Below are 22,211 nucleotides of genomic sequence, written 5' to 3'. Positions count from 1 at the left end.
AGAAGAGTAGATTCTGTATAATTTGTAGGTCTGAATCCTGTTCGAGAGAGATCCAAAAGATTGTTATTTTCTTGGAAGGCTGTCAGCTGATTGTTGACCAGTCTTTCCAACATTGGACATAAATGGCAGCATTCCTTCAGGGCTCCTTTCAGGTCACAGACCGCAGGTCCAGTTCTCCTGTGTTTTTCCTCAAGTCCAGCAGTGTTCTGAAGTGGGTGCCTAGAAATGCCACAGTTATGCCTTGCATGAGCATATAGGTGAGAATGACTCCTGGGCAAGCCCTACCCAATTGTGTAAATGTTCCCAGAGCCAACCCTTCCCACTTAGGTTATTTTCAAGATGGTGAAATTCTTCTGTTACACTCAGCTTGGGCTCTGAGGGTTTATAATGTCCTCTCACATCTAACACTAAAATCCAGTTGAATTCAGCCACTGTACTCCCAATAAACCCAGAAACAAAAGCCTGGTAGGACAAAAGCAGGCAGACCTATTAAGCAGAATGTGACACTCCAGCGGGATTTGACATTGTAATGTTAAAAACAATGCCCAAAGCACTGACTCTGCTCTGATCATTCAGGTCGACCAGTCAATCACAGTATGTAGCTTAGGAGTAATTTCACACTTCATTCACACCTATTTAAATGCTAATTACTGGCTGGGAGAAGTTAAAGAACCAATGCAAATAGCCTCCAGGAACTTCAGGCAAGGAGATGTAACTTTGTAAAAGTTATTTTTCATTAATATTAAAAAAGGAAAAATCTGACTTTACCATAGAATTAGATATTTAATAACTATACAAAATTGTTGTTTAATAATGTTTCTAGCTAGTCGTATTCCAGAGATACAGTATTAGGAATTTAATCTATACTCTACATAGAACAGCTAGCCCTGCCACAGTGAAAATAGCTTTTCAGGGCTAGTCACTATAAGGACATGTTAACATTAAATTTGTACATGTCCTACTGTTAAATAACATGCACCCTGCCTTATGGACAACAGGGCCTACTTAGGGGTGTCTTATTAATATTCAAAAGGAAGATTTTGAACTGTCAAATGGGTTTATTTTTACAGGTCGCAGTGCATGTTTTAGACTGTTGCATTCAGCCTCTAGTGGTAAGCCTGAAGCCATGTCTGCACTACCACTATATTGGAAGGAACAATAGGTGCTACAGCACACTAGTGCCATTCAACTTCCAGGTCATGTGTACAGTTTGCACCATATATTGGGGTCTTATAGGCAAGTTAAATGTACCAATTAGGAGTAAGCAAATTCGACCATGTGTAAAGGGGGTGCACAGGCACTTTAATACTGGTTAGAAGGCTAAAGTAGACAGAGCTCTAAAGCCATTGGCTCTCTGCCTCGTGAATGGCAGTATTTATTGATCACATGTGCACATCCACCTCAAAATGAGTGCACATATGTTTCAGGGCTGGTTGGCTATGGCTACTCCTTAAATGTTTTCCTTTTATACTTCCCTTTATATTTCTTTGCTTCTCCTCTTTTAATTAAATTTTTTTCTTAAGAGGATATTACAGCTCCCCAAGCAGTACTAACTGGCTGCTTGCTTGCCGCTCATTTAATTTGCTGTGTGTCACATCCTCGTGGTCATTTCCTCCAAATCAGGCGACTATTATGGAAAGCGTTTGTCCGTAGTGTATTTTACTATTCCAAGATGACAAACATGTAGCTTCTAAATGTGGCGGCCATGTTGGAAATTTAAAACAACAATAGACTATGTACAATACTACTGCAAGACGGACAACCACTGCTATGTTTCGGTTCCTTATTGCAAGCATATGCTTGCCTTTTTTAGACTGCATATTTTCTTTTTTCTACTTGTATTCTTTTAATTTATGTTGCATATATTTTTGAGGTTGTGTGCTTTATTGTAGTGTCAGAGGGTGATTGCAAGAATCAGTCAATGGATTGATGAATTGGTTATACGTGCAAAGTTGAGTGACAAAATGCATGTATGATGACTTATTGAGTGCCTAAACCCAATAATGGCACAAAATGCACTTTCATTCATATGCCAGATCTACTGGCATTACCAATGCTTTTTTTTGGATGTTTGAGTAGTTTGTGCTTAAACCGTCAAACTTTTTTCAACAAAAGATATCCACACTAAATTTGCATCCTGGTTTTGCCAAAATCCTTGGAAATCTAAAGGTACTCAGAGTTTGTTCATTTCTCTGGAGGGCACTAAGAAAATAGACAACATAGAGCTTCATTTTGTTGTTTCTTTGGGGGGGTGGGGTGGATGGGATGGGATGGGGAAAAAAGTGCTGTGCAAGAAAATGTATTGTTTTCAAACATGGCATCAGCAAAAGGTTTCCTCTGCTAGAATCACCATCTTCCCAGCTTCAGGAACATGCAGATTTGAATTAAAAAAACTATTTTCTTTTAACAGTTTTTGCAATTTTTAAGTTAGTCCATCCTTCCTAATGTTTGTGGTTTCAGCCTACTTGCAGTTTGTTGCTTAAGCAAGTGTGAAACCCCTGTGTGATCCCGAAAAGGTATACATTTCTGAAAAGTAGACAAAACTCTGGATTCAGGAGGTGATCATTAGTGTCGATCCCTACTCCCCCCCCCCCCCCGCCCCCCGCCTCCCGGAACTATTAATTGAAATAGACAACCAAATAAAAATAAGTAGGAAAAACTAGCCATTGGTGACAATGTTTTCATGTGTGATTTTCTGTTACAATGGCCAACTTACAAATCTGTACACCTCTGAAATTGGGTTTACCCACACTGTCATGTGATTCAGAAGCAATTTTGCAAAAACTGCCTTATTTTCTCTCACTGACTTACATTTGGAGGCCAAAAATGCAGACAAATACAATTGGTAGTAACCAATGTTCTACTATTCTGTGTACCCAGTCTTACGATAGAAAGTTAATTTGTGTGGCTGGGCCTAGCCGGCGCAACACATGACACTCCAAAACATGACCAGGAGACATCACTTGTCACCAGGCAAAATAAAAACTTTTTTACAGCTTAGTAAGCCTAGCTCAGCCGCCATCCAGGGAAACCTACCAAACCCAGATATTTCTGAAAACTAGACACCCAACGAGTCCAGAGTGGTGTGACTCAGTGGTTCACACAACACTTTTTTACAGAGAAGGCCTTGCAAACCTCAAACTGTGGCTTTATCAGGAAGCATTGACAGCACATAAAAACTGGTTTGATTCAAGTAGTAGGAGCTATAATAAACAAGCTTTGGGAGGACTAATGGGTATTGCCTTTAAAATGTGAGTGGCGACCATTTGGCTTTGCCAGTGCTTGTTACCAATGCTAGTGTCTTCAGTCAAAAGAAGAGGCAGCAAAATGGTTGCCTGTTTATGATGACACGTGCCCACATGCAGATACATGATTTTGAATAGTGTTTTTTCTTTTTTTTTACTTTATAAAAAAAAATCTATCATGGCCTTTATCTTAGAATGGCGAATTAAAATTTTTAAAATGGCCACCGGTGCGTTCTTTGTGTGAACATGCTGGGTGGCCATCAAGGAATGTTTTTTCTGACAAACTTGCAAAGACTGCTGCCATATCTGCACTGTAGTAGTTCCCAAAACATGAGTAATGGAACAACGCAAACAAGAGGACGGTAAATAGGCTATGCTTCAGAGGAAGGGCAAACACAGTATGGAACAAGATAAGCAAGATAAATCAAGGAATAAGAAACAAGAAATGAGAGTCACAATAGAGCTAACCAGTGGGTAAGCAATGGGCGGGCTTTAAGTTATAAGTTTGCCCACAATAGGTCTGTCGCAACCAAACAGCTTGCACCGTCTGGTAAGGGAGACGTTGCCAGCAACGATAACAAAGTGGGCAATTCACTGGGATGGCAGACAACACCAGACCCGCCACAAGAAGAAGTCCAGTGCCTATGTTTTAGTTCTGAAACTAAGACATGTGAATCTAATCATTACTTTACCAATTTTACCCAAAATGCCAGTAATAATCACTGCATTAAAAATCTGTGCAGGCCATTCAATGCAGTGGCATTTCCCAGAAAGTGCAGTGTCTGGGAATTGTCATCAGAACCTACCTCAGAAGCTACAACCCCACGACAGGTATCGTTTAGTGGGCAACTTGGAAACTGTAAAACCTGGATATGTTTTTTAGGTCTCGCTGAGACAGCGAAAGCTGTCTCTTTGAGACATTTTGTAAGTGGGCTTTCAAAAGTGCTACCCACATGGTTTTGTTGGCCTAGGGCTTGAGTGCACGATGGCGTGCACGTGCACAGCTGCTCCTCTGCTCCTTGCATTCCCCCCGCCCTTCTCACCCAGCCCTTTGATGCTCTGCTCGATTACTTTCACTTTAGCCGCTTTGACCCTTGCATTCCCCCCTCCCTTCTCACCCAGCCCTTTGATGGTCTGCTCGATTACTTTCACTTTCGCCGCTTTGATGTTTGATCGCAAACGCGATCACTTCCGCTTGGCATAGCCTGTACTTGTTCTCTTTGTCCTCACAAATGGTCTTCCCTCTATGTTTTTCTCTCTGGTCTCACATGTGCTATTCAATCTGTATTTTCACTCTGCCCTCACGTGTGCTTTTCCCTCTCCATTTTTCTCTCTTTCCTCAAACATGCTATTCCCTCTGTATTTGTCTCTCTTCCCTCACATGTACTCTTCCCTCTGCATTTTTTCTCTATGCTCTCACATATGCTCTTCGCTCTGTATTTTTTTCGCTGCCCTCGCATGTGTTCTTCTCTCTATATTTTTCTCTCTGCTCTCACATGCTCTCTTCCCTCTATGTTTTTATCTCCGGTCTAACATGCACCCTACCCTCTGTATTTTTCGCTTTGCTCTCACATGAGCTCTTCCCTCTCTATTTTTCTCTCCTCCCTCACATGGACTCTTCCCTCTGTATTTTTCTCTCTGCCCTCACGTGCTTTTCCCTCTGTATTTTTCTCTCTGCCCTCACATACTCTTCCCTGTATGTTTTCCTCTTTGCCCTCAAGTGCACTCTTCCCTCTGATCACATGCATACACAACTATGCACACATACAAACACACACATGCATTTACACACACATATGAACATATACAAACACACACAGACATGCATAAACATATGCATATACATGCACACCAACACACCAACCCCACATACACATATAAACAAGCACACACACCAACATACTCAAACACATATACATACACACAAACATGCATACACAGACTTAGGTATACACACAAACATATGTGTACACATCCATGAAGACAAATGAACACAATGACACACCCATACTTGCACACCACCAGACACATGCATACACAAACATATACACATACAAACACACACACATGCATACACACACAGATATATACATATAGACACACACACTATGCACACATACGCATCTCCCATACTGTCTCAGGGGAAGAGTCGGTGTCAGCTGTCTCCTAGAGGGAGATCTCGCATGAGACAGTAACACTCAGAGACATGTGGCGGTGGGGAGAGACAGACATGCCTCCCTTTAATTGTGTTGTTGCAAGATGGTGACTATCTTCTGCTACTGGTGCATTCAGATAAGCGGCAGGAAGTTCGTCGGACACATGCACTGGTTTCAATTTCGAGAAAGTGGGGTGAACGTTTCACAGATCGGGAGTGTGTGTCAACACATGTTTCTCCTTCACGGCAAGGCCAATCAGTACGTTTTGTTTAACCGTGTGGTCATGAATCCTTTAATTGCATAAGTGAGTGGGTATGGATGTAAACAAAATTGTAACCCTAATACCACATTTTCTGTCACTCTTGTGAACAGGTTTGCTGTGAATGTATGAATGAGAATGGTGTTTTAGAATACGTTGCATGGAAAAGGGTCAACATGGTGTATACGTGTTTTTGGGTGTTTTTTAATTTTTTTTAAATTTATTTTTTATTGCATGGTTAACGTCATGATATACCGGATTCGGATGCTTCATTGCAGATCAGTTGTTTGGCCCGTGGTTATTTACGAGTTTGGAAAATACTTTTGTATTGTTTCGATTCTTTTTTTCTCTGCCCTATCTCTTGGCTGCGTCCTTACTCTCTCCCATCTTCTCTCTCCACCTCTTTGCTACATGTTCTCTCGTAATGTTTTCATTTTCCCCAACTCTCCTCTTTACTCTCTCTAATTCTTTTTTTGCTCCTTTTCTGTCTCTGTCCCTTCTCTCCTCTTTCTCTCCCCACCTGTCCCTTCTCTAACCCCACTCCTCTTCCTTTGCCCGCCCCCCCATCCCTCTCTCTCGCAGTACTGCAGCATAGGCAGCACCAGGTCTCTGATGCCTTCTCAGTGTTGGCCCTGGGGGTGGAGGAGGTAAGTCAGCCCCCCAAGTGAATCCCATTATCAACAGATAGTGAACCTCTATTTACCAACAAGTACGGAGCGGTCACGGGTGACGGCTGATGCGAACAGTGATCTGCTCTCGGCCCCGGCAGGGCCTGTGGGGTGGGGGCGTTACCTTACACTAGGAGAGGAAGTAAAAGTGATATCCTCCCCTCCCCCCACTCCACCACTGTCTCTCCTCACCCTCCACCTCTCTCTCTCCTCCACTTCTGATTCCCTTCCACCTCGGTCTCTCCTTACCCTCCACCTCGGTCTCTCCTCACCCTCCGTCTCTCCTCACTCTCCACCTCGGTCTCTCCTCACCCTCCACCTCCGTCTCTCCTCACCCTCCACCTCCGTCTCTCCTCACCCTCCACCTTGGTCTCTCCTCACCCTCCACCTCGGTCTCTCCTCACCCTCCACCCCAGTCTCTCCTCACACTCCACCTCCGTCTCTCCTCACCCTCCAACTCTGTTTCTCCTCACCCTCACCCTCCACCTCACCCTCCACGTGTCTCTCCTCACCCTCCACCTCACCCTCCACGTGTCTCTCCTCACCCTCCACCCCGTCTCTCCTCACCCTCCACCTCCGTCTCTCCTCACCCTCCAACTCTGTTTCTCCTCACCCTCCACCTCACCCTCCACGTGTCTCTCCTCACCCTCCACACCCTCCACGTGTCTCTCCTCACCCTCCACGTCTCTCCTCACCCTCCACGTGTCTCTCCTCACCCACCACACGTGTCTCTCCTCACCCTCCACACGTAAATGTAAATGTGTTTGTACTTATATAGCGCACAGCTACCCCGGACCGGGGACTCCCGGTGCTGTATTCATACCGCTAGGGAACCCTTCCTGGCTTTTTCCCTGTGAAATGTCCACTCCTGGGCATCCCAGGGTGAAGCCAGGCATCCCCAGTGCTGTGGGGCCGTTGTGGAGATTAAGCAAGCTATTGCCCAGAGTTGCAGCGTGGGACCCATGATTAGAATAGTCACTGAGGCGAGAATATCCGGTCCGCGGAATTTATAGCCCGAGACCCTGCCGCGACGGGAATCGAACCCTGGTCCCGGACCAATGCTCTGCATCGAGGTCTGCTGCTCTAACCATTGAGCCACACTTCACACGTGTCTCTCCTCACCCTCCACGTGTCTCTCCTCACCCTCCACACGTCTCTCCTCACCCTCCACACGTCTCTCCTCACCCTCCACACGTGTCTCTCCTCACCCTCCACATGTGTCTCTCCTCACCCTCCACACGTGTCTCTCCTCACCCTCCACACGTGTCTCTCCTCACCCTCCACACGTGTCTCTGCTTGCCCTCCACACGTGTCTCTGCTCACCCTCCACATGTATCTCTGCTCACCCTCCACGTGTCTCTCCTCATCCTCCACATGTCTCTCCTCACCCTCCACACGTCTCTCCTCACCCTCCACACGTCTCTCTCCTCACCCTCCGCCTCACCCTCCACACGTGTCTCTCCTCACCCTCCGTGTCTCTCCTCACCCTCCGTGTCTCTCCTCACCCTTCATGTGTCTCTCCTCACCCTCCACTTGTCTCTCCTCACCCTCCACGAGTCTCTCCTCACCCTCCATGTCTCTCCTCACCCTCCACGTTTCTCTCCTAACCCTCCACGTGTCTCTCCTCACCCTCCACATGTGTCTTTTGTCACCCTCCACACGTGTCTCTCCTCACCCTCCACACGTGTCTCTCCTCACCCTCCACGTCTCTCCTCACCCTCCACACGTGTCTCTCCTCACCCTTCACACGTGTCTCTCCTCACCCTCCACACGTGTCTCCTCACCCTCCGCCTCACCCTCCACATGTGTCTCCTCCTCACCCTCCACATGTGTCTCCTCCTCACCCTCCACATGTGTCTCCTCCTCACCCTCCACATGTGTCTCTCCTCACCCTCCACACGTGTCTCTCCTCACCCTCCACACGTGTCTCTCCTCACCCTCCACGTGTCTCTCTTCACCCTCCACGTGTCTCTCCTCACCCTCCACGTGTCTCTCCTCACCCTCCACGTGTCTCTGCTGCACGCCTCACACTGCTGCACGCCACACACTGCTGCACGCCTCACACTGCTGCACACCTCACACTGCTGCACGCCACACACTGCTGCATGCCGCTGCACGCCACACACTGCTGCATGCCTCACACTGCTGCACGCCACACACTGCCACACACTGCTGCACACTGCACACAGCTGCACGCCGCACACTGCTGCACGCCGCACACTGCTGCACGCCACACACTGCTGCACGCCACACACTGCTGCACGCCACACACTGCTACATGAAACATTGCTGCACGGCACACACTGCTGCACGGCACACACTGATGCAACCAGCACACTGCTGCATGCCACACACTGCTGCACACTGCTGCATTACTCACTGATGCATGCTGCACGACACTGCTGCACGCAGCACACTGCTGCACGCCGCACACTGCTGCACGCTGCTGCACGCCACAATGCTGCATGCCTCACACTGCTACACGAAACACTGCTGCATGCCGCACACTGCTGCACGCAGCACACTGCTGCACGCCGCACACTGCTGCACGCCGCTGCACGTCACAGTGCTGCATGCCTCACACTGCTACACGAAACACTGCTGCACGCTCCACACTGCTGCACGCTCCACACTGCTGCACGCCGTACACTGCTGCATGCCGCACACTGCTGCATGTCGCACACTGCTGCACGCCTCACACTGCTGCACGCCTCACACTGCCGCACACTGCTGCACGCCGCACACTGCTGCACGCCGCACACTGCTGCACGCCGCACACTGCCGCACTCCACACACTGCTTTTATGTGAGTTTATGCTACTGACATAGTAAATGACAATGCCTTTTATTTGTTTTAAAACCAAAACATAAATAAAAGGCATTGTAATTTTACAATGCCAATAGCTCAAACTCTTATAAATGCGAGACCTATTGCATTGCAAATGCTTGTTTTAATCCTGCCTTCACAGGTGACCAAATTGTGTAAGCATTCACTTCTTGAAAATATTCGTCTGTTTTTTGCAAAGATTTGTGGTTCTTAGAATCAGACTAGGGGCCTGTTTTACAGTTGAGCGGACGAGATATCCACCGCAAACGAGATATCCACCGTATTCCAAGTGCCATAGGATTTAATGCACTTGGAATACGGCAAACAGGATATCCTTCACGTTTCTGATGGAGTATCCTATCCACGAACTCCAAATTTGGCTCTAAATGTTAACAATAACCGTGTGATAATAATACTTGACTAAAACACAATGCGCGTTGAATATTTCCTTTAATGAGACAGCAAATAGATTTATAGTTCACTACCTACATCGTGGAATAGTGTGAGAGCTATGGACCATAAAACAAACCGTTCCCCATTACTGTCTATGGCTCTCCTGCGTAACAAAAGTAATTGAACTTGACTAAACCGTGGTATCCCTTTGCTCTTATATTCTCATCTACCATTATGTGATAACATTAAATATGCTCTACACAGCAATTGAGCACTTAGGACATGTTCTCGGTTCAGGTGTTTTTTTATTCATACTTTATTATGATTTCATACTTTCAAATCTAAATTGAGGATAGATGACAGATAATCACCAAGGACACCATTGTCCCTGAGTAATAAAACACAATTTAGCCTCAAGTGTGAGTGTGCTCTTCTGTGATTATGGCTACAATAGAAAACTTGTGATAATATCAAACTTCCAACACATCTAGAAGTGGTGGAAAATAGATTCAGAAGATTCATGTAGCCACAAAAGTGTGTTTTCCTTTATAACAGACCGTAACACTGGTTAAACATATTTTAAAGTTGTCCCAGTGTATTTAGGCTCCAGGGTCTAGTTGGCCATTAAATTTGGAAAATGGAAAGACTTTAGGATTGGCTACTGCTGATTTAGGGCTGCTTTATTTTCAATGCTATCTTCCTTAAAAGCATCTTTAAAGGTAAACGTGTTTCAGTACACCTTCTGTGCTGCTGGTCTCTCAGTTAACATATGAACCAAGTGTTATCCTCTCACACGGTCTGAGCACGGTATCAGAGTTTGGACAGCCTAACTGGCTGCTTGAGGCTTCCCAGTTCATTGGTTTTGTCTTAAAATAGCAAACCGAAGTTTAGCTTCCATGTCTCCAGAATTCTTAGGAGTGTGTCCTCTTTGTCGATAAAGAAGTGATTACAAACAAACTTTGGTCCCAATTACAATGGGACCACCATCACACCTGGATTGGGACTGACTGGCAAGTAGTCGGCAGTCCCAACTGCCAAATTATGATGCGACTGACGTGTAGGTGGTCGTAATTATGGCTTTTCCCATTGCGGCTTGTGCTGTGGCTCAAAAAAAGGCCGCAGCATAAGCGCAATGGAAAAAGGGATGTTTTTAAACATCCATGCGCCGTGTGCCAGGCACCGTGTGCTGCCTGGCACATGGGGTATGGATGTTTGTCAGGGGCACCACGGGTGCCCCCCAGGCCTCATAGGGGAAGCCCACGAGGGTAGGGGGCCCGGCTAGGGACTCCCAAAGTCCGACAGTCGGACCGCCATGGAAAGGCTATTGGAAAGGGACATTGTAATCCCTACGGCAGTGCCTGTGCAGGCACCGCCCCTATTGTAGGGAATACGATCCGACCGATGGCCCGCCGGGATCCTTGAGCCTGTCGGAAAAGGAGGTCCATCCCTCCGACCTATGCTGTCCGATCGACTGCATCATAATGCGGCGGTCGGACCGCTCTGCTGGATGTCGGTCAGACCACCACTGACAGGTGCCGGTTCGTCCGCCATCCTATTGAAGCCCTATGACTCTTATGATGACAGACAAGTGGTATTAATGGAGCTGATAGAATGGTTAAACATTAAGTCAATAAAATGGCACACATTTTTCACTAAACTAATATGTAATGCTTGCAGGTGCCACAATTACATTTGGGAAATATTACCCTGACAAGCTCAGAAATCTCAAATGATAGTATATTGCACAAGGTCAGGGGTCCCAACCCACTTAGTTGAAGCCAGAAGAAGGTTGTGCTGCAGGATAACTCAATCAAAACTCATTAATAAATGAACTGAACTGAGAGTCAATGAGAAGACACCTGATTGAAATGGCACAGAAATGTGCTGTTCAGACAAAAGTCCTCCGAGCTAACACAAAGGATCTATATCTGAATAAGGGAGCAGCTGTTCCACCCTTCCACCCCATGCCTATTGTTTGTGTTTCTAACATACATATTGGTTGCAAAGCAAGAAAAATAGCTCCTTTCACCATCAGTGCCCTGGTGCCAGCCACAGCTATTTTAAACTCCATAATTACTCTGCTATTCTGCTCTCCTTCCATCTCCACTAGCTGGGAATTCCAGCAGGCGGTGTCAGGCGCTGACAACGATTTAGGAAGGCGCAGAGTAATGACAAATAATCAAGGAATGATTTTGAGGGTAATGACATCTGATGTCTGTTTCTTTCTTTAGTGAACACTGTGGGTTCGAGTCCCATTATCTGGAATTGGTCAGCTCAGTGAAGGAGCAATTCCCAGATGTCACTATTGAGTCGCGCTCCGGGGACACAGGTGAGTGTGCCAACTCAATATTCATGTGTAGAGTTCTGTTCTTGGCCCATGTGTGACAGTGTTGATGGTTTACAAGAACCACTCATCAAGACCATATGGATTCACTGAGTTGCAGAAGAGCCTGTTGCTCTCAGACATTAACCGTACTGCTGCATAGAATGTAGAGCCTCTCCATTCCAGGCATGCTACCATCTAGACACAGAACTAGTCACCCTCTCCCTTTCAGGCATGCACTATACAAACTCTCACTATGCCGTCTCCTTCAGGCGTGTTGCAAATACAGAAAATCCAGGAATCTAGTTAGTCTGTCTAGCTCAAGTATTAAATATTCATATACAGGGTACCCAGAGGGCAGTCATTACCGACAATGCCTATACAGAAAATATATAACTTAAACCAGTGTGTCTCCGGAGACCAGGCATGCTAGCATGGCACATATTAGGAGCCCGGGTAGGATAGCTTTCGCATTATATGTATGGGAGAATGTACCACTAGACATGCTGCCATACATGTATAAGGAATCAGTTGCCCCAAAAATCCTCCCCTTCAGCATATGCACACAGATGACATAAACCCAGAGCTCTGCTAGCCCATCCTGCTGGTGACTCCAGCAACATGCTTCTCCCTGCACATGCTATGATGCAAAGGCATACAGTCCCTAACCCTTAGCTGGCACATCAAGGCATCAGTCATACAAATATGAGAGTTCAATCGACCTTTATCTTCCAGGCATGGACCATACAGAGAGAAGGGTCAAGCCCAAGCACTTTGTGCCACCAGAAATTAGCTACACTGATACCTGACCTAGAAATCAGGGCCTAACCAGCCCACATCTTACAGTCATGTACTCTCCAGGGTCATGGAATCCAGGTCCTTCCCAGGAATGAACTGTACAAATAAAGGGAATCCAGGGTGCAACCATCCTGCTTCCCAGGCATGTTCCTTACAGAAATTGAGAATCCAATACGTCACTATGCTTTGCCTCCCTGTAGTATAGAGATCACACAGACACTTGCAGAAGAGACAAGCTACCGTTTCTTCCCAATCATAAACCATACAGATACTGGGAATCCAGTGGTCCGACCAACCCGTCCCTTCCCTAGCAGGTTGCGCCTCCAGACATGAACTATACTGATACAGGGCATGACCAGCCGGAACTCCCAGGCATCTATTGCCCTGACATAAGGGATCCAGGGCGTAACCAGACTGCCCCTTCCTGACATGAGCTATACACAGACAAGGAATGGCGATTCTCAGATTAACATGCAGAGAGAATCAGGATTTCATTAAAGACGCGGAGGCTAACATTATGCATAATCTTTTATTATGCCACTCCTGTCATCAGCCCTTCAAAGAATACTAACAACCACAATCCAGAACTGGAATCAACAGAACTGACAAAAGTCTCTCTCATGGAACACTCTGCCTCATTAAATGCGAAAACTGTGAAGATAAAGACTCATCTTCTTCTGTCTTGATTGCCACTAAAACCGCAAATTACACTTCTGCATCTGAAAGAAAAAACAATGTTTATAATATAAAACTTTCACCTTCATTTGTAAAATTCCCAAATTTTCTTACTTTTAAAACAGTTTTCAAATATGAACCTTATTTTTCATTTTTTTTTTTTAAACTATATATTCCAAACATTAAATAAGGGATGCGGAGGGCGGGATAATGTTAGCCTCAGCGTCTTCAATGAAATCCTGATTCTCTCTGCATGTTAATCTGAGAATTGCCATTTCATTACAAGACCAGAGGCTAACATTATGCATGTTGAAAGCCCTTCAACACCACATCAGACATATACTCAATTGGTCGAAAGTAGTGTCTTGCAAAAGTACCCACTCTAGACCAATCTGCAGCCTTCATAATCTTCTCTAAATTCACACCAGACCAGCATGCTTTGCTAGCCATGGCCCCCCATACAGAATGAGCTTTAAATTTCTCAACATCCACTCCAGCTTCCTTCATCGCAAACTTAACCCATCTCGAAATTGTAGTTGAACTTACCGCTCCAAACGGCCTAACAAAAGAAATTAACAATTGATTTACCACATGACCTCTTTTCTCCAGCATTCTACTTTCATATTCCTTCGGACAATCTACCACGCAAAGTTTCTTACAATCCTCAAACCTAGGATAAAAAATTGAACTAGTCATGGTCTTTGTCCTTTTCCTAATCTCAAAGAAAACACCATCTGGTCCAAATACCCTATTACTTACCTCCAGACATTTTACGTCTGAAACTCTTTTGCATGATATCAAACACAACAGGGTAGCCAACTTAGCAGAAATATTCTTATTTGTCAGATACTTATTAGAAGGCCAATCCACAAAACGTTTTAGAACCAAATTCACATCGCAAAGAACCTCATATCTAGCTTTAGAAGGTCTCTTAATTCGCATACTCTTCATAATTCTGCAAACCAAAGAATTGCTTCCAACTGGCCTACCACCAACCACTGAATGACCTGCAGAAATAGCAGACCTGTAATAATTCAGAGTTCTATAACTTAAACCCTTTTCAAAATTCTCCGCCAAAAAATTCACCACTTCTACCACAGGCGCTTCCACGTGATCCAAATTCCTTTCCACACACCAACAAGACCAAAATCTCCATACTCCCTTATATCTTTTCCTGTTACCTGGGGCCCATGAGTCCTTGAGTAACTCAGCAGCCCCTGGCCAAAGTCCTCTGAATGCTCCTGAACACCTGACACCTTCCAACAAGAAGATTCAATACTCCTTCCACAATCAAAGGATGCTCTTCTCCACACTTGTTGACCAACAAAACCTCTGTCGCCTGAATCAACATTGGAACCTCGCATGCTAATTCCATTACACCACGCCTGAGACATCCAAAAAGGAGTCACCAGGACCAACTGACATTTCTCTTTCCTCGCCTTCAACAGAACCCTCTGGATCACTGCAAATGGGGGAAAAGCATACCCCCTCACTACTGTCCAACTCTGTTGAAAAGCATCTATTGCCTCCACACCTGGATCCGGCAACCAACTGAAATATCTTTCCAACTGAGAAGTCAACCTTGTTGCAAATAAATCCACTTCTAATGAACCAAAACATTCCTCTATTTTTACAAAGTAATCTTGATTCAGCATCCAATCGCTGTAATCCCTTACATTCCTCAAATTCCAGTCTGCTATCACATTCATCTTTCCAGGAAGAAACTCTGCTCTCAGTGCAATCTTTTGCTGTTTACAATAGTCCCAAAATTCTTTTGCAATATCCGAAAGATCCTTTGATCTGCATCCTCCCAATCTGTTTATATAACAAACCGCTGAAATATTGTCCATCTTTAATAAAACTGTACAACCCTGAATCTCCTTCTTGAAACTCTTTAATGCAAATAATCCTGCTTTTAGTTCCGAACAGTTTATATGCATTCTCTTCTCCAAATCTGTCAAAGCACCTCCTGTCTCCAACATACCCAGACGTGCTCCCCTCCCGTAACCACTTGCATCTATCTCTAGAACAAAATCCGAAACACATCCAAAAATCACCCTTCCATTCCAGGCCTCCAAATTGTTTAACCACCAATCCAATTCCTCTTTCACTTCCTGATCTAACTCCACTCGGTCCCCATACCATAATCCTCCTCTCAATGCTCTCACTTTCACCCTCTGCAATGCACGATAATGCAATGGACCTGGAAAAATCGCCTGAATTGAAGATGACAATAATCCCAAAACTCTTGCCAAGTCTCTTAATGATAAAGTATCCTTCCTCAAAACAACTTCTTTCCTTATCATATTCACTTTCTTTACTGGTAACATCAAAACTTCCTTTATAGACTCTGTTTTGAACCCTAAAAATTCCATATTCTGAGAAGTAATTAAAACAGACTTCTCCTTGTTTATCAGAAATCCTAAATCCTCTAATAAGTTTATCGTTGCCTACACCTTAAACCTCAGCACCTCTTCATCCTGAGACATTAACAAAACATTGTTCAGATAAACAATTAGTCTGAAACCTCTCTCCCTTAAAAAAGCCATCACAACCCTCATCACTTTTGTAAAGCACCATGAGCTGATGAAAGTCCAAATGGCAGGCAAACAAATGGTATAATTTGCCTCTCCATCTGAATTGTAAATAACTCTGGCTCTCTTCCTTCATTGGAATTGTAAAATAAGCGTCTTTCAAATCTAATTTTACCATCCAATCTTCCTTCTGCAAAATGTCTCTTCAAAGATGAATCCCCTCCATCTTGAAATGCCTGTACACTAAGTTCTTGTTTAAGCCTCTCAAATTTATTACTGGCCTCCATCCTTTCTCCTTTTTTTCTACTAAAAACAATGTACTCACAAAACATCTCTCTTCCTGCTTTACCATACTGATGGCCCCTTTCTGCAACATTGCTTCTAATTCTTTGTCTACCAAATCCATCTTCTCCTCTGAAAGCCTTAATTCCATTTGCTCTACAATCTGACATGGTAATTCTACTAATTCTATTTTGAAACCTTGTATTGTTTTTAAGACCCAAGGATCTCTTGTGATCCTCTTCCATTCCTTCAGAAAAAGACGTAAACATCCTCCTACTTTTCCTTGGGAAAAAACAATATCTATCTCCGTACTCACCTTTTGTATTTGATACTGTTTGTCCTCTTCCTCTACTTCCACTCCTTGCCCTTCCATAACGACCATGTTGTGGAAATAACCAGAGGAACCTTGATATCCTCTTCCTGCTCCTCTTTGCAAGAAATTGTATTGGGATCTCTGGTAACCCCGGCCAGCATAAGATCCCCGTCTGCTGGCCCTTCCAAAAACACCTCCAAATACCTTCCTCATGTTATTCTGAGCTTTATCCAAAGTGGTATAGGTTGCCACGTGCTTTTCTAATCCCTTCACCATTCCTTCTCCAAATAGTAAACCCTTTGCATCCACACTAGTTTCCTTCTCAGCCATTTCTCCCAGCTTAGGGTTTATTTTCATTAAAATAGTCTTCCTTCTTTCTGCCAAAAGACTAGCATTAGCGTTCCCCAAAAACACCATAGCACTCTGACTCCAACCTCTTAGCAGATCAATATCCACCTGATCTCCATTTATATGAGCTTCTTCGGCCATATCCATATTCTTAGCCAGAGGATCAAGAGTATCTAGCAGTTTATCTTGACACTGTTTCAGAGACCGTTCTAGACCTTTTTGTGGATCTTTCCCTAACCTAAATAAAAAGGAGATTAACTATGGGTCTAGATTAGGAGTATAACACACCTTATTATCAATTTGAGGTCTCGAACATTCTGCCTTTAAAATATTTCTAACTTCCTTCTCCAGAGGTCTCCTAATCCATTTCTTTATAAACTTACTGATGTGATTCAAGGGCCACCAGTCCACGCTTCTGGGATGATGAAGCTCAAAAGGATTAAAGATCTCTCCACCTAAAGGGTCCCTAATAACAGATTTACTAGAAGATGCGCCATCGTCTTTTAAATCATCATTCAAGTTGTCATCCTGCTCCATGTCAAAGACATATTCATCATAAATTCTCTTTGAACCATCATCATGGTCCTCATATTCCATCTGATCCTCATAATCAGATCTCTCCTTTGTGCTGCCAAGGTCACCTTTTCTCTTTGTGCCGCCAAGGACACCACTCTTAGTGATGGTGTTAAAACCATCCTTTCTGCTCTTTTCAGAATGTTTCGTTTTCATCTTTCTTTTGCTACCACTGGCACTCTCCTCATCCGAACATGATCAGAACTCTTCGTCTGATCTACCTCCCTTCCTTTTACTATCCATCACAATTTGCACCACTTCTCTCATAGAAACTTAACTTCACACTGTATTAATCTCCTAAGGCTTTCCTCACTCACCTTTCCTTCAACAACTTTAGTCTGTGTCTCTACTCCCTCTTCTGATGACATTCTTAATTCAAGGTAAATGTTTAAATAAACCTCCTTAAAAAGCACTTTCCTATACCCTCTTAAATACCAAAAATATACTCCTCAACAAAATCCTCAGTTCAAAATACTCCACAAAATGCCCAGATCGGTAAAAACTACCAACCGATATTAACGAAGCTCTCCTGTTGCCTAGCAACCTTGAAAATTCATGTCTCCTATCTAAATACTATATTCTGCCCAATCCAAAATGGCTCCTGTGATCTCGCGTGATCACAAGAGCCAATCACAAGCCTCCAAACTTATGACGCGAGCACACCACACGCACGTGCGCTAACGTCAAAAACTCGAAACACAATCTTTTATTAATTTCATTTTAACAATCTTCCTCCCTCATTTTAAACTTATCCTATTAAAATAAATACTAAACATGAAAAGCCACAGTTCAAAACTTCTACGATACCTTTCTAAAAACTATATTTATACACACATGTAAATAAATACACTTACACTAAAACACTCTTCCTGCTTCTGAAAATAAGAACCAAATCTCACTCATAACACTCTACAACCACACAAAATACATCAACAAGGGCTGCTGACAGGAGTGGCATAATAAAAGATTATGCATAATGTTAGCCTCCGGTCTTGTAATGAAATCTAGGGTCCAACCAATCTGTTCCTCCTAGGCCTGGTCTTTTAGAGATTGAGAATCCAATCCAGTCAATGTCTCTTTGTAATGCAACACGCAGATACTTGGAGCCCAAACAGCTATTCGTCCCCAGGCATGAACAATATAGAAACCGGGAATCCAGGGCCCAAACAGTCTATCCCTCCCAGGCATGAGACAAACACCAAGAGGAAATCCAGGGTCCAAAAAGCCTCTTCTCCCAGGCATGGACCAACCAGGTGCAGGTAGTCCAAGGCGTAAGCAGGCAGTGGCTCTCTGACATGAACCAGGCAGATTAAGGGAATACGAACAAGGGACCTGGCCTGGCTGTCGCGCTGGGTATTAACTGCATCAGTAATTCAGATACAAATAGACCTGTCTCTCCTAGGTGTGCTTCTTCACTCACTGAACACATCAATTATTTCGATATTATAAGCATAAATATAACCCTACCGGCTTTGTTGATGCATCTTGGCGCACAGGTACAATCAGTAATCCTCTAACTGGGACATGTTTACTTTGTTTTATTTTAGGAGCCTTTGAAATTGAGATAAATGGTCAACTGGTTTTCTCCAAGCTGGAGCTTGGCGGATTCCCCTATGAAAAGGATGTGAGTATAATAGATTTCTTAGAGGGCTACAGCGCTGCAAGGCCAGTCCATATCACAAGGCATTCTGGGCCATGTAGTTCATCGTGTGAGACACAAAAAAATTTGACAACAGGTTCCAGAAATCCTCATCATTTACAGTGGCATTCCATGGCTGGGTGTCCTACAAGAGATACACTATTCAAATAAAAATCCCCGAGCCATACAGTCATTAATGAAATGCTCTGTAACACTGTGCAAATTGTTTTTATAATCAAGTCCAAGAGCCAAGTTGTTCCGCAATGCTGAGCCATTCCCCTGAGCCATCGTTTGCATGAGTTGTAGCTCTCGGCTATTGTACCAATACCCCAAGTCTTAGTACCTCAATCCAACCAACGACTGACAGAGGTGAAATGCACTATGTCCCTTTTCCAAGCTCCTTAGATATCAACCAAGAGCAAAGAAATGCTCCATCCCAGTGCTAGGACCTGAAGCCATCTCCTACTATTGACAAAATGCTTTGTATCCTTGGGCAGGCTCCTCATTAAAGCAGTCCTACTAGTGCCAGTATCCTTCTGTCAGTTTTCCAAGCCATCTATCTTTGGAGCTGGGACTCTGTATTTATGTGGTAGCTCACTGATACACCAAGAAACAAGACCCTATACGATTGTCCTGTTCACTGATCTACTCCGAAACAAGAATCTGGCTCACTGAAACACTCAAAGATGAGGAGCTTGTGCCAATGCATCTCACCTGTCCAGCTCTAGAGGTGGAAGGGTTAATATCTCTATGGTGATCTTTCTAGACCATCCACTCCTAGGATTTGCAAAGTCTATGTCTATGCAAATTTACTTTCTCAAATTGGTCAAATTTCCCCTGGAATATCATTTAATTTTGCAATTTCTTTTTCGCAGCTAATGGAAGCCTTAAGACGGGCATGCAATGGGGATAAAGTGGAGAAAATCACCAACAGCCGTGCACCCTGTGTCATATTGTGATCTTGTGTGCTCCCTTCTATCATAATGTGACCTCCCCTTGTGCCGATAAGATTTGTGCTTTCCCTCCTCACTTGCTTTAATTGGTCTCTTACATCATGTAACCCATTGACCTCTTGTTTACCTCCTTTGTAACCTCTCTGTGCCACCCTTTGCCCCTTCCTGACCTATCCCATGCCAGCTGTGGCCATTTTTTCTTTCAGGTAGGAGTGAGTGACTTCCAAGTAACCTCTTGACGTCATGGTGACTGGCTTTCTTTTGATCTGCCAATAAGCTTGTGTTTACCTCGATATACCAGCATATGACTATTTGATCTGCCTGACCTCTTGACCTACTCAGGTCTTTTCCAGTGTCCCCATGTCACTTTCCCATGTCACTCTGCGATCTCACTATGATTTATTGACCTATGCCAACATGTGATCGCTTATTAATACCTTCCATCATCATTGTGTGACCTCCATGTCCCTTTCCTTTTCGTCGTTTGCTGTCATGACCTGGTGACACGTTTCCTTTCCCCAACACACAGTGAACGTATAATGATGTTGTAGTGGCACCATTAGTGTCAGCAGTGCTGCTGTTTACCTTCCACATGCTGCCTTGTTATTTTTTGATTTCTTTTGTGTAGCCGTCCTCGGCACCACCCACCTTAATTTATCTATCTTCCAAATTTTTTTTCCATTTATAGGAGGCAGAAATGGTACAGCAGCCAGATTTACTAAAACCTTTCATAAAAGTATTAAAAATGCATTTAAGACAGGCTGCAGTCTTCATATTCAAAATTACAAAATGCAAACATGATTGTAACATCTCTTGTGAAAAGATGTGCCTTTTAAAACAAATGTCTATATCAGGCAGTTTAGACCTCTGCGTGTTGCTTTGCACGTTCTACCCACTGATTTTCTGCCTTTCCCCCAAAACAAGGTTGCTGAAGTTTAGACAGTGAAATCATTGATTAAATGCCAGCACTCCCTGCTCTGTCTGACACGTCAAAATGAGACTAGGCCAGTTGACATATTTATTGTATACGTTAATTTTGAAATCAGTAGCACAAGTCTGTAGTATGCCCTGCAGCAGTACTGCCAGAATTATTTCCAAAATAAAATTTGGCTGTGGTCACTTCTCTTTGGCTCATAGCTGGGTCTTTTTTCATTCTGTCAATCCTCTCTTGTGTTCTATACGTACTCATTCTAGGTGGCATTTAAGCACTTTCTGTTTGCTCCAAATACTGCTTTGCACTGCTTGTACAGGGGCATGCACACTGCTTTTAGTGATGTTTTGAACATTCTGGATTGCGCATACAGTAAGTGTAACACTAGTACCAATGATCTCCCTCTAAGAAAGGAAAGGTGTGAGGCCATCTCTATGGCCCATGGTCTGTGAGAAGAAACCCGTCATAGTTGTATGTGCTTTTGCAGTGCCTAATTACTCACCTATGGGATCTGTAGAGCTTGGAGGCAAATTGCTGTTCTCTGGCCAATTACAATCCATAACGGAAATATGGGTCTGGGTCCAGCACCTCCTCTTCTTTGAGTCGCCAGTCGCTGGACTTGCTCGGGCTTCTTAAGAGCCCGATGACGGACCGCGCAGCATTAACAGAAGCTGCCACGAGTTACGTTAGGTGCGAGGGTAGCGCTGCTACCTCGTCTTTGCTCTCCTAAATATTCCTCTTTACTACGCTGCTCAAAAAGTGAATCCGATTGAATTGAATTTGTTGTTGGTTGCTTTTAATCTACCGCTTTTAAACTACCGCTTCTTTTGCACATCGCACTTGGGAATTCATTTTAATGCATTACAGTTGCTTTTAAATTGCTGAATCTACTGAATCTATTGTTGGGGGAATCAGTGTGGGAATTCATTTTAAATGCACTTTGCTGCTTTTAATCTGCTGTTTTCGTTTGCACACTGCACTTTGAGCCACCATTATTCAGGTCAGCGCTCCAGTCGCTGGACTTGCCCGGGTTTCTTAAGAGCCCGATGGCGCGAGCACGCCTAAGGCAAGCCCGTCTGCGCCCGGACGGGGCTAGTGGCAAGAAACCCTGCCCTTTTCACTCCAGACAAGTGCTGTTATAGCGCGGAACTGCTCAGACAGTTGAACTCACCTCCAGGACCAAACTGCCTCCATTCCATTGCCCCCAGTAGTCTAGACACCAATTGCGCGCACTGTTCATTTAGATCCTGGTCCCCCTCCCCCTCCGCCTGCGCTGCAGCATCGCCTAACAAAGT

The 22,211-nt window shown here is 44.3% G+C and overlaps 1 protein-coding gene across 1 annotated transcript in view; it reads left to right on the top strand.

Annotated features, from left to right (window-relative positions):
• The window catches only part of MIEN1 (migration and invasion enhancer 1), a 58,395-nt gene extending 37,287 nt beyond the window's left edge, over positions 1 to 21,108 (top strand). Inside the window, exons 2-4 of the mRNA XM_085651761.1 lie at positions 11,779 to 11,876; positions 18,941 to 19,017; positions 19,908 to 21,108. Coding sequence (XP_085507887.1) covers positions 11,779 to 11,876; positions 18,941 to 19,017; positions 19,908 to 19,991 — 259 coding nt within the window. The 3' untranslated portion in view covers positions 19,992 to 21,108. The remainder of the gene's footprint in view (positions 1 to 11,778; positions 11,877 to 18,940; positions 19,018 to 19,907) is intronic.
• Positions 21,109 to 22,211: the final 1,103 nt, after the last annotated feature.

The sequence above is a fragment of the Triturus cristatus genome, chromosome 4_1, assembly GCF_964204655.1.
Source record: "Triturus cristatus chromosome 4_1, aTriCri1.1, whole genome shotgun sequence".
Taxonomy (NCBI): domain Eukaryota; kingdom Metazoa; phylum Chordata; class Amphibia; order Caudata; family Salamandridae; genus Triturus; species Triturus cristatus.
This window is presented reverse-complemented; position numbering and strand designations above follow the sequence as displayed.